Genomic DNA, 13,733 nt, shown 5'->3' with positions numbered 1-13,733 from the left:
CGTGGAGCTCTCTGATAAAGCACAGGGCTTGTCTACCTGGTAGTTTATCTGTAAGCATCAGTTAACTCCCGGGAATAAAGTGACAGGTTCTCATTCTGTAAATCTGAAAAATGTAAACCCCGCTGATGACCCACAGGAAGGTTGGTTTTTCCATCGTTGAGTTTCTTTCCAGATTTCTGTTGAGGGAGGATTTTTAAAATGCAAACAAGAAAAGTATCGTTCTTTAATCATAGAGTTACAAAGTCATGAAACCAAACATCCAGAAGTGAAAACACTTCAGAGCAAGGGTTATCTGTGGAGCTTTCTTTCAGTTACGGTGTGTGTAGGCATTCCAGTCTTTTACTTGATTCCATTTCTGGTTTTTTTTGCTGTGGTTTCCTCTGGTGTTCTCTCCAGTAAGCCTCTGTGGGTAGTAGAAATCTGCTGCAGATTTCTGTGTAGCTTGCTGCCAGAACTAGAGGTTGTGCAATGTGAAAAGGAGTAGGGTAATAGTCAGATCAAACTGGTGCAGTTAAGTCATTCACTGTTAGCTTGGAGTACTAGGTTATATCTCTGCGGCTGCCTTGGTGATGTCAAGAAAGTCACTGTAGGCAGATGTTTCAGAAGCAGTTGCTAATTGTATGTTCCTTGTTTTTTGGAATTCCAGTTTGAAATCCTGTGGACTTAACTCATGGAAATGTTGACAGCATCCATCCACTAGTGAAGTCAACAATATTAATAATGTTAGAAAAAATCTCGCTAGGAGCATGCTGAAAAGCCAAAGATAAATTTTTATGCTAATCACTTCAATATTAGTTCTCTGCACAGGAGTATCAATTCCCACTAGTTAAGATATTTCAATAATTAATATAGTTTTACTAATAGACTTACCTGATGTTTCAGTGTATTATTTAAAGTGCCCTATGGGTGAAAAGGTGAAATTTGGTTAGAAACTGAGAATTTAGTACTCAGAAGTGTTTTTCTATTACGTACAGTCACTGTGCACATCGTCTTAGATTGAATAATGAGGCTAAACAGTTATCAGTAATTGCTTGTTCTCTGCAAAGCATTCAGCCTGTATAACAGACAGGCAGCTGTGCTATGAAGAAAATACATTAATTCTGGAATAAAATCTTCAGCTTAATGTTTTCCTACTGGTGAGTTTACTGAAGCCCCTTAATTCACTACTACTTAAGGGCTTTTGACTGACATTCTGTGATTTTTATCTTTCAACTTTGAGAGGGACTGGTGTGCTGCATAGCAAACAGACTTACTCATCTGTGCCAGGTACGGCTATTTCCGTGGATATACATTTATTTAGCAGATCTTATCATCATGATTTAATGTAAATGTACTGATTGCAGAACTAGTTAGGAACTTGACATTTTGCACAGTTCTCCTTTTTGTTTCTCGAAGCTTTTAAAGCTTTCAAATGGAATCAAAGCTGCAGGAAAGAAACTCCACAAGTCCTAACTGAGCCTCACAGATGTTCAGAAATGAAAGATTTGAGTGATACAGCTGTGCCCCAGCTCCAAGAGGCCTCCAGTTAGTTGCATCATGTGACATAAGAAAATATACAGCCTCATATTTGCCTCTGCATATCAGGCATGTACACACTAAGTGGAGCACAAAGAAAAAAAGAGTATTGGAAGGGGAAACAAATCAGAAAGGACTGTTGAAACTGCATAGTAGATGATGGAATTCTCTAGAGAATATGCACAAACAGCATTCTTAAGAATTTCACTGATCCAAATTTGACCAAGAAATTTTGAGTCTAAAAATTCATAGATGTATGGAGTAGGGTGAAATCACTGCATTCCTGCATTAGCTTTTCTGTCAGGAACACGTGAATGGCATTTGTTTAAAATTCATGTTCACAGGTGCTCTGAGAAAACGGTTTTGTGTCCCTCTTCAAACACAAGTTATATTCAGTACCTGTTAGAGTGGGTGTAGGAGTAGTGACCTTTTGTCCTGCAGTTTCTTGCTTCCTGTAATTACAGTGGTTTGCAACTGTTTTGTGGTTAAGTGCCACTGTTTCCTTTGACATTGAAGTGCAGGTCTGCCTGAGAACTGAACTGCTCTTTCCAGTCAGCTGAGTGTAGGTAGAATGCAGAAACTGAAAAAAGCTGAAGGTGCACAGTATCCTGTTTCCACCTAATGAAAAACTGGTTATCAGAGCTGTTCAAATTGTGGTACACTAATGGTGAGACAAGGAGGAAGTCTTTATATTTCTCGTACTAGGGTGATTACAGTAAATAGCTTGGGAGGCCATAGGTTGGAATGACCCTATGTAGTTAATTCAGAGGTGCACTTCATAGTTTTCTCTTAACGTTTCCAGTCGCTCTGCTCAACGCTAGGGGGGGCTGATTACTTACTTGCTGCTCTTCATTAATAAGTACTAAGGAGGTGGGTGGATTTTGTCACCTCATTATTTTTCTACAGCTGCCAAGTGAATATTTAGGCAAAATTGCCAAATTCTATATAAAATCCACCACTTGAACCAATGTCTTGTCAGTTCCTTTTCCAAGTTATTTTTAATAGAAAATATTTAGCACTGCAACGTCAAATAATTATTTTTCTTTAATAGTAATATAAATTTTATGATGAGCGTGTTTAAAATCTGTCGGGACTTAAAATGGTAAAATAGTTGCAGAGCTGCTAGGAGAAAAAACGAAAATGCTGTGGGCATCCATCAGTCCTTTCTGCACCCTGTGCCATTGCATAATGACAGCTGAGTTTTTAAACCAAAGATGCTGGAGGAGAATATTGAAATGAGTTGTTTGCTCCCCCTGTATAAGAGGGGGAAAAAAGACCTTCAAAGAGTCACTCGTATTCATGGTCCTACTCATGAGTGAGTTTGTGTCCTGGAGGCGCTCTGATAATGTTCTTTTTCACCTTCCACATCCAGCATTTTTGCTGCTAACTGACAGTCTGCACCTGTCATTGGACAGGTCTGAGGAGTTCCACGTCTGTTTGGTAGTGCACAGCTGTGGTACTGTAGGTCACAAGCCAGTAATTTGGCCTTCAAGGAGATGATTCAACAGTAGTACCAAGGCAGTGGAATTAGGAGAGGCTATCTAAAAGTGGAAAAATAAGCCTGGAAGGAAGAAGACTTTGTGATTTCCTTGCAAGAATAGGGGCAAAGAAGTCTTTGATTTCCTTTCCTGAAGATCATAAATAGAAAAAAGTTCTTTTCTTCAGTTGTTCATAAAATGCTGTTCAACTGGGGAGGCTCTGTTTTGAGACTACTTATTTGATGGCTCACAGTCTGCAACAAAAATCTACATCTTGGAGTTTGGGTTCCTGTACTTTTATGCTACAGAAGAGCACAGCTGCACCTTGTATCGTGGATAGTGGCAACCACGAATAAATAGGTGTCATTATATAAACAATTCTGGATTGAACAAAAACAGGTAGAAACCTTTACGGCTCTGTCATTTCATTATCTTTTAAACATGCGGTTTAAAAACCTGGACTGCGTCTGGGTGCGGCCTTGTGGTTCTATAGCTGTACAAAAATAGTTTGGCACAGTTCCTCCTTCTGAGGAAAGACCAAGCACAATGTGTGAATGAAATGGCAGGAGTTGCATTGAAGGGCAGTTCTACCTGCTGAAAATGAGAAAAGTCTCATCTTTTTTATATGGGTGCGTTTTGTTTTGTTTTGTTTTTTAATGATGCTACAGCTCAGGAAACCTAGCCAACCAAATTAGGAGTGCTTTGACCTTATTGCTACCTGAGAAACATAGATTCATTATGCCTTGCATTTCAGCCAGTCTTGTTTTAAACAGATTGTTTCTGAGGAAAATTTCTCATTTTTAGTACTTTGTTATTGCTGTTTCTCATTAATTTCTAAAGTGCTATAGAAGTACCTATAGTCATACTAATATGATTTAGTAATTTAATTGATGAATGGCTATGCTGCAGCTGAAGTGATTAGGTTTATTTAATGAAATCCTTCTTTCACTTGTACTGAAAGTGAACTGTTCCTTTGAGCAGCATTATCTGCTCATGTGATACTTTGCAGTACACCTATCTATAATGAAATAAACTCCTTAAATTGTATGTTTTCAAATGCTTGTTCTACTTATATTCTTCAGGTTTAAAAAAAATGCGAACTTGGTTGTCTTTAAATTAAGTCCTTGTATGCCATTTATTTTACAAATAGTAAGCAGTGAGAGAAATTAGAAGCTGAGCTAATGGTTGGGGGATGAAATAACTCACAGTCCAGCCTCCGTGATAAATATAGCTGATGTTTACCAGCAGTATCACTTGTAGTACTTTCTGTTTTGGTTTCACTTGGTGTCTCCTACTATGAAAAGAACACTGGATTGTCTTCCAATCCAGATAGCAATAAAATAAAGAAATCCCATTTCTTACCTACCATAGTGCCCAGTCATGCAGCTGTCTCTGAAGCTGACATCATGCCATCTCTTTCACCGTGAGCAGGCAAACACAATGCAAGAGAATGTTTGTTAGTTTCTGAAAGCTATTCTCGTAGTTTTGCTGGGTTATACAAAAAAGACTCTTGCAGATTACAGCTACATTTTGCATGACCTTCTGTTACGTTATATGACTTTCTCATTGCATTTGCTTGTTGTCTGTGATTGATTTATGCTGTTTTGCAAAATGCAGTGTTTTCTTTCTTCTGGCAGAGGCTTTCTTGTGAGGAGAATGGAAAAAGAATCTGTAGAAATGTTTGTCTGTATTTTCCCAAAGGAATACTAGCTTTCATCTTTATCTGATGTTGTCATAGAAGGGATAATAAAGTAGATAAAATGGGACTTTATGTATTGCAGCTTTACTGGTACATCAGAAGGCCAGGATGGAGCGACTTCAACGGGAACTTGAGATTCAAAAGAAAAAGTTGGATAAACTAAAATCAGAGGTCAATGAAATGGAGAATAATCTGACACGAAGGCGGCTGAAAAGATCAAATTCTGTTTCCCAAATTCCATCAGTAAGTTGAAACGGCTGTAGGCTATAAGCCTAAACCACAAGCACGGGCTGTTACAGCAAATTAAAGGAATAGTTGCTCATATATTGACGGTATACTGGCAGTAGGTAACATACCTATAATTAAACAGGTGAGCAGCATAGTGCAGAGTCTAAACATGTAGTATTTAGCCATCGGCCTTTCAGTTCACCAGTTGTTGCTGCTTTCAGAGTCACAAAAGGTTTGTGCCTGGTGGTCCTTCCTGATGTTTTTAAAGGATTGGTCACCTAATGTTTTAGTTTACTTAATGCTCATATGCCTGTTTCACAGAGTTCTGGGGGTTTTTTTGTGCATATACTAATCTCAAAGAAAACTGGTAATGCACAAGTTTTCAGTCCAGAAGATAGCCATTGATCTGGTGGACCATTGGCTGTGTTCTAACTACAGTCTGGAATTTGTTCAGTCAGCTCTGAAGTCTGATGAGAGGAGAGTTCACAAAGAGAGTGAAAACTTTGTCAAAGCTTATGCTTGGACAAATGAAACAATAAGGAAAATTCTTTTATCTTCACTTCTAAAATGATTATCTACCTATGTGTGAATGATAACTGATAATGAAATGGGGCCACTTGGTCTAACAAGCAGATTTATTTTTTCAGCTGGAAGAAATGCAACAGTTAAGAAGTTGTAACAGACAGCTGCAGATAGACATAGATTGCCTAACCAAAGAGATTGATCTTTTTCAAGCAAGAGGTACAGTATGTTCTTAGTATGTCAACAAGTGTTAATGTTAATTTTACTTTCTCCTTTCACTGTCTGCATGTATCAGAAGTGGATGTGTTAAAAATACATGCACTGTGTTACCAGTATGTGTGCTACTTGCAAAACCATCTAAGTGGAACTCTGAAAGTAACATGTTCTAAGCCTTTTGTTTCTGCCAGCCATATGATTTTCCTAACCCTGTGGTTGTTCATATCTCTTAATTCTCTCCAGAGAGAGAATTGTGATGCCATTTGTTTAAAAAATACTGGGAAAAAAAGCTCTTTGATCACTTCAATTTCAAAGAAGAGTTTTCTAAGTGGTGTAGTCATACCTACATGTCCTTCTTTCTTGTCTTGCATTCAGTATCTCAAGTCTGCAAACAAAGTACCTTTGTAACACTGTGTTCTCCTCCTTTAACTTCCTTTGTCTACAGAGACACAGCCTTTGATCATGAGAGAGAAACTGAGACAACTAAGCCAGTTTAATTGCTGCCAACACAATGTCCCTGTCTCTCCTTGCTCCCCATTCTTGTCAGTGTGTAGAGCACTACTGTGCTTTACCTGTAGACCATTTACAGTGCTAATAGTGCACTCTGTCCTGGGGGGGAAAAGGAAAGACATTGGGATTACTGGAAACATCTGCAGCTGGTGCGAGGGAGAGATGGGATGCGAGGAGTGAGGCAGTGAAAGAGAAGGGACTGGTGCTTTCCGCTTCCAGCAGTGGCAAGCTGTTTGATCAGCTCGGTGGTGAGCTGTGTGTTCTTCTTTAGGCAGTGTACCTGCAAATAAGGAGGAAGTAAAAAGCTGTGCAGGACATAATGCATAGAAGGTCATACATCTCTTCAATACAGTTAGAATTTAGAAAATTTAGGTAAAATTTACAAATAAAATGCAGTTAAGTAGTTATAAGTTAATAGGTATAAAATCCTGTAAGAATGGGGGAAAGAAACAATTTACAGAGGTTGGGCAGTCAACTAAGAACCAGGCTGTAGAACTGTCATCTCCTGAATTCTGTTTCTGACTTCCTTATATTCTATATTTTAGTAAGTTTGTGTATTCTTGATGCTACTAATATCTCATGCAGGTCCACACTGACACCTTGATATAAAATAAAAGCTAAATCATAACTACTGGGAAAAAATATATATGCTTTTGTACCCAGGTGTATTTTTAAAACAGTTGCACATTATTTTCTTTTTTGTTTGTTTGTTTTTAGGACCACATTTTAATCCCAGTGCTATTCATAATTTTTATGATAATATTGGATTTCTTGGTCCGGTGCCACCAAAACCCAAAGGTAAGTTATTAGTAACGTTTGCTTTTTATGCTAATGTCTGGTTTGCATCTAGTACTAAATAAGATCTTTCCTATGATTCTAGATTAAATATTGACTGTGAAATAGATGATTTCTTCAAAAGCATATGGGTATTGCCATACATACATTCAGGAAAGAAGTGTATTAAATGATTGGCGCTTAAAGATAGCTAATATGTCGTGAGATAGTTAACGTAAGCGGAAACATCCATCTGTCTAGAAATGAACGTAAAATACAGGAGTAAAACTCTTGATTACTGGTGAGGAGTGGCTTTGGTCATTGTCCTTGGTCAAGTTACTTATTGCAGTAACTCAGCCACCTAGACTGGAGGATATCCCTGCACTCACACAGTTTACGTAATAGTCTTAAGTAGCTGAAGAAAAGAAGGATGTTACCCAATAGAGCAGTCAATATTCTGGAACTTACTAGTCTTGAACATTCTACTTCCCCTTGAATTTTGCATGTGATTTTTTATTTTTATTTTTTTGTTTTTTCCCTAGTGAGACATCAAATAGAATAGAATAATTAGTTCTTGTGTGTTACGTAAAGCAATGAATGAAATTTTGCAACAGCATCATAGTGTCACCTAAAAAGACCATCAAATGGAATAATTCATCCACTGCTGTTTCTGTGCAGTTGTTTTCTGCAGGAAGTTTTCTGTCTTGTGTGTGTGTATGTGTGTGTATGGATGATCATGATAGCATGCAGTAGCTTTAACCACTGAATCTCTTCTGAAGAGAATTCTCTATCAGAATGGCCTAATTAAGTTCAGTTTTCTTTTATCCTTTAAACTGTGTGCAGCTCTTCCAGACTGGTACTGCTCTTCATGTTTTATAAGGTTGTTTTTAATGCTTTGTTATCTAAGCTGCTGATGAAAAATGGAGCAAAAATAAATCTGCACGCAGTTCATTAAGACGTGTTGTTTTTATAGTTGGACCATAAAGAATGTCAGAAAGTATCAGTTCTTTCAACTGTGTAGTTCCCTCTATTGTGAATAAATCTAAATGCTGTTGCTTTTTTCCCACCCACCAACCTATTGTAGAAGGAAATGAAAATAAGTTTTCCATTACTAGTCATTAACATTTGTATTGAAATTCAAAAATATAAGTGTCTTAAGACAGTGCTAGACTTTGATTTTTCTTTAGTGTATCTGGCTGCTTTTCTGGTTTGGAGAAAAGCTGATATTCATTCTGGAGGCAAAATGTCTAATACATGAAAAATGTATTAGTGTAGAAGTGCACTTCGTTCATATAATTATCCATAGGCTTCAGGCTTAATCTTTTTCATGTTCACTGAGCTGATTTTTGTTCCCTGTGTGTCTAAACTTCATCTCATGCAATAGCTTTGAGCCCAAGGGGGCTGCTCAAAGCTTTGTGTAGCTCACCTTGTACCATTTGACTGATGCAGTCAAATGGGTGGTAAAAAGGAAAAAAGGCTGTTTCTCTCACTAGTAATAACTGCAGCTTTTGGAGGAACAAGATAATTCTCGGTTACTGAAAAAATGTTCTTAAAATTCTTTCCGTGCTGTTCTTGGTCAGTAACTGTTTACCTTTTCTCTTTCATATCCCAGATCAGAGGTCCATTGTGAAAACACCAAAGACTGTTCCAGACGCAGATGAAGATGAGGGAGCTCAGTGGAGTTGTACTGCCTGTACTTTTTTAAATCATCCAGCCTTAAATCGCTGTGAACAGTGTGAAATGCCCAGGCATTTCTGAGCCAACAGGCCTGTTCTCTTCTGTAAAACCACAGCAGACGTGTACAAGGAACTATCCGGTCATTGGGGGCAGAAAAAGAATTTATGTGTAGGATTTTGTAAAATTGAAGGCGTGACGAGATGGTGTTTTGTAATGTTAAATGTCAGCCCACAGAGCTAGTAATGCCTCGGTGTTGTGTCACAGGCAGTTGAATTTCATCGACTGAAAGGTAATCTGCTGAAAGACTCAGTTGCCAGCTGCCTAAACCATGTACAGTATTACCATATCCCAGTAACATACACCGTGTTCAGTGCTTGGGTGTTGCCCATCCTCTTCTCTGCCCCGATGTCACTACTGAATTTTGACAGGGGAAAGGAATAGAGCGCTCGCATTTTTGTTTTCAGAGCTTTCAGTGAAACACTACATGCACAGAGGAAATTTAAAAGGAACAAGGTTTAACTGTTTAAACTGTTTGCTGCCACATAGTGCCTTTGATAAAGGGAGGAACTTGACAAACCAGTGGTACTCTTTGCCTTGTCTTCCCTGAAAACATCTCTGTGAAGCCAGAAATCAGTACAATCACATCTAAAGATGAAAAGGAAAAACTGCATGCGTTGTCTGTACAATACACACAGTGAAATACCCCAAAGCTTTTCCTACTGTACATAGCTCTAGAGCCTGCTTTAAGTGATTTCTTTTCTTCACCTTTATTATTTTCTTGTACTTCTGTATGTATAGTGTAATAGTCTTTTTGTTAACTTTCTTGTTTTTTTTCCCTTTAAGTGATTAAGCACGATCATGTCCCTTTTTTTAAGCTTTTATCTGAGAGAAGCGATGCCTTAAAATAAGAGCATTAATAAGAAACTATGCACAAAATAGCTTTCCTCTGCTCATTCTGTACATTGCTCTTGTAAATGCTGATGATCTGTGAAGACCTGCAGATGCAGCGTGGTAAAAATGCAGGAAAAGTTGGAAGAGTTATGCATATAGTTCACTCTGTACACTGAGTTTTACGGTGGGTGACACAAGGTAGTATTTTGTCTGGCGTGAGGAAGTAAACTAAGAAACTTTCAACCCACCAACAGATCAGCTTCCAGTATAAGCTTGCTTCATCTGCTGGGTATCTTGCAGACTCCTGAAGAGAGATTCATTGGGGAAGTACACACAGTGCCAAATCAACAGCAGCAGCATCGTACAGCTTTGTTCAAGAACTTTAAATGCTTTCCTGTTTTGGCAACCAGTTTCTAAACCTGACTTGTGGTGAAGTCTCGTATTTATAGAAAACAAGGATAGCAATATTTAGGACAACTGAAATAAAGGCTGGAAAAAAGAAATCAAACAGACTTGAACACTGAAGCAACCTCAAGCATCTCTTTTTTTGATGATCTATTTTTTTAAGGAAAATATTCACATGATCGGGAACGTATGTAACAGATGGAGAAAATGGAATTGCAGTATGTATGAGAGACAGCACACGATTATGTAGCAGCACTTAAAGTGAGGCTGGAGGGAGTGCTATGTAGCAAGAGACAAAGTAGACTGTCACCCACTGTAAACATTTGCCAGTGGACATTTTCATTAGGAATTTTACAAGTGATCTATGTGACTACACAGAGGCCTTTGTTTTGAAGGCTTTGCATTTTTTTATGTGGGAAGAAAATGCCGATCCCAGGTAATTAGGCAGTAGACCCAAAGCACTTGCATTCAATGCATTTTGTTTATAAAATGAGGCCTTGTTTTTCAGCTTCATCTGCAGTTCTATGTGAAGATTGACAAATCAGTTTTTACCTGTTTATTAATAAAACCTAATTTGGATATCTTGAGTTGATGGTTTTGTGATTTAGCTGGGTAAACTGTCTTTGTAACAGATAAGTTATTTATAAAAATTAAAAAAAAAAAAAATTATATTCTAATGTTTGTTTTTGTGATTTGTTTACTTATTCCACGCTGTGGAGCAACAGAATGCGCAGCAGAGCGGTAAGTAGTAACAGTATTAACAGTGAGATGCTTTCTTATGACCACAGGTTTTGTATAAACTTCTGGCTTGTATCTTGGCTCCATTCATTGTAACAGGAGGAAAGAAAATGACAGGTGCAATCAATAAGGGTACGTGACTTTAAAAAATAGTTTCCTAATTCAAAATGAGCAACCACGTTGTCCGAAGTAATGTATGAAATACTTCTGTATGCTGTTAATGTAAACATAGTTTAAGGACTAAGCTTTATTTTGTTGCAGTGTGGAATGTTCCTGGACGTGTCTCTTCCGCTTGTGGGATCCCTGTTCAGAGAGACTTTGGGTGGTACTTGTCCTTTCCTGAGACAGACTTGTACCTTCAGGGCTTTTGTGTTCTTTCTGTATTTTGTGCCGTGTGTACTATTGGACCCTGCTTCAAATTGATATCAATATATCAACATACCACTATTGTGTTACTAAAGGGTGGGATTTTAAGACTGTAAATGTTCTGAAGATGAAGCAGAACTAGATTTCACAGCTGAATTTTCTCCTTTTCTTCTTGGAAAATAAATATAAAACACTGAATACGATGAGGTTAAAATTCATCTCATGGGCATCAATAGTTTCTCTTGGATCCTGACTGGTGATTTTACGTTTCTGTAATGTCTTTGTCAGGGGTCTCTGTAGTTGTTAAAAGAAATAGAGGATATCATTTCATAGCAGAAAGGGAGAAGGACACTTCTTGACTTCTGGAGATGCTCGTGTTTGCTCTTCATGACTGAAATACTCATCGTTTGGGTCATACTTCAACGTTGGAATAACTTCAGGAATGCTGGCAGTGAAACTGAGTTGGGCTGCTCTCGTGTTGGTTCTGTAGGAGTGATTTCAGTGCATGCTGTTGTAGCTTTCTAGGTAAGTGTGAAGGTTCTGCAGTTGCTTAGGAGTATGTTTATGTCTCGGATGAATGGTGAGATTTGATTTCTGTCCCACCTAATGATTTTAAAACTGATCAGTATTGCCACCCGTCTGTTTGTTTTATCCCTGTGAATTTAGGAACCAGTTATGTAGTCTTGAGATGCGCATCTTCACTGTAAATTGTAGGTGCCCAGGGAGAACTCATTGGCCATGTTAAGGGAAGCATCCTTCTAAGTGTTGCATTTCTTGAATCATATCCCTCTACCTTGTATCTATATTGGAGCCTAGACACAAATTAAAGGAAGAGCTGATTATGTGTACTGAAGAAGTGTGTGTGTGTGTGTCTACGCTTTTCAGTACAAACTATTTGGTATTCTAAAAATCAGAGTATTGCTAAAATTATAGAAGAAATCTTGCAGTACGTCTAATGAACTGGATTCTTTTCTTGTGAAGCCAAGAATTTTCTTGTGGCAATTCTTACTAATACTCAGTTCTAGCTTCAGACAGCAAGGAAATGCTGTGACTTAGTTATTTTGTCTTTTCAGTGGTGCACAGTGCTAATGCAAGTGACAGTAGGCACAAACTGGAATACATGAAGTTCCAGCCAAACACCAGGTAGCACTTTAGCTCTGTGCGGATGACAGCACTGGGACATGCTGCCCAGAGAGGCTGTGAGGTTTCATCCTTGGTGATCTCCAAACCCCTCCTGGACGTGGCCCTGGGCACCCTGCTCTGGGTTGGACCAGATGGATCCTAAGGACTTCATCCACCTCAGCCAATCTGTGGTTCTGTTCACAGTGCATGTCACATGCAAGCTTATTTAAAACAATAACTCACTGTCATATTGAATGTGAGCGCAATTTTAGGAGCGGAGTAGCGTATCACTTTGTGTGTGCTTATTGTACTACATGGATGAGCAATTGGAGGTATAAACCTAATTCTGTATTTTTTTTATGGATGCGTTGTGTAGTAGTTTTAAACTGCCATGCTGTCTTTCCTATACTGCTTACAGGAATGCAGTGCCAATGCAATTTTGATGTAGCTAAATTGGTAACAAATAGATGCATTTTAATGCGTTTTTTTGTTTGTTTGTTTGTTTTAATTGGGTATTCAGAAAGCACATCCAGCTTGGGACTGGTAGGCTTTGCCTAAATTCGAGTTCCTTTTATTATTCAGATCCAGGGTTGAGAAAAGAGGTGGTGGCAATGTGGAAAAGATGTCATGAGGAGTGCCATCCCTTTTGTTCTTGTGGTGGCTGCACCCCGCTGATTCACAGACTCAGATATGGTGAGCATAAATCTGCAACCTCAGAGTTGGAAAGAATGTAAATGAGCGCCTTAATATGTGTGACCGTGAAGACTTTCTTGTGTTCTTGGTCCGAAGTGGTGACCTTAGAAGTCCATTGGTACCAATAAGTGGTTTCATCACATAGTGGAGCCAGTCATGTTGTTTCTGTGGTGATTGATTGAATTGATCAATGCATTACGTTCCTCAACAGCATGACCAGGTATGTGTCTGATAGAAACATAAAATATTTCTATTTCTTTGCAGACTCGTACAATGCAGTGTTGAATAAGGATAGTAGTAAGGTTAGGGAAAAGCAGCATCAGAATACTTTGCATTTTTATGATTTTTACTTGAGAAGCAATGGAAGCCTGACCTGGTTGGGAGACACCCACAACCTTTTTAACGCTGAACTCCTTTCCTGTTACCTAACAGATGTGCAGATGTCACTGTTCCCTGTGTACAAGGCATTTGGCCAAAGCAGTTTGTCTAAAGGGGCTTGAAGAGGAGGCAGAAGCAAACAACGCTGTAAGAAGAGCCTCCTTTTGGTGCAACTGAAGCAGTAACAGGTCCGGAGCTTCATTGTGCTGGAAGATCTATGACACCATCGTAGAGCCTGTGTCTCCACTGTAACCTGTGAAGACAACCTAAAAATAATGTGCTTTCGCATTTTTATTGTTATTTGTCTTTATGTTACAATGGCTTTTTCCTGCTGCCAGTCAAACTAGAGCAACCTCACAGGTAAGCACACTGTGTTTTGTTGCAGTTACCCAGGGCTCCCAGTGGGACTAAAGCTGGTATGTGTGTTCTGTTATTTCCCACGAGTGTTTTCCTTCCTTCTCGTTTGGGGCCAGAAGTCAGTAAATAAGACCTGAGGTTAGAAAATGCAGTCTTCTGACAGC

General features: G+C 38.7%; 1 protein-coding gene across 6 annotated transcripts in view; it reads left to right on the top strand.

Moving 5' to 3' along the window:
* TAB2 (TGF-beta activated kinase 1 (MAP3K7) binding protein 2) overlaps positions 1-10,560 on the top strand; it is a 58,977-nt gene extending 48,417 nt beyond the window's left edge. For all 6 annotated transcript variants that reach the window (XM_072333378.1, XM_072333379.1, XM_072333380.1 and 3 more), the window contains exons 4-7: positions 4,775-4,935; positions 5,568-5,661; positions 6,886-6,966; positions 8,555-10,560. In XM_072333378.1, coding sequence (XP_072189479.1) covers positions 4,775-4,935; positions 5,568-5,661; positions 6,886-6,966; positions 8,555-8,700 — 482 coding nt within the window. In that variant the 3' untranslated portion in view covers positions 8,701-10,560. The remainder of the gene's footprint in view (positions 1-4,774; positions 4,936-5,567; positions 5,662-6,885; positions 6,967-8,554) is intronic.
* Positions 10,561-13,733: the final 3,173 nt, after the last annotated feature.

The sequence above is a fragment of the Excalfactoria chinensis genome, chromosome 3, assembly GCF_039878825.1.
Source record: "Excalfactoria chinensis isolate bCotChi1 chromosome 3, bCotChi1.hap2, whole genome shotgun sequence".
In the NCBI taxonomy this organism is placed as follows: domain Eukaryota; kingdom Metazoa; phylum Chordata; class Aves; order Galliformes; family Phasianidae; genus Excalfactoria; species Excalfactoria chinensis.
The sequence above is the reverse complement of the archived record's forward strand: the minus strand, read 5'-3'. Positions and strand labels throughout refer to the sequence as shown.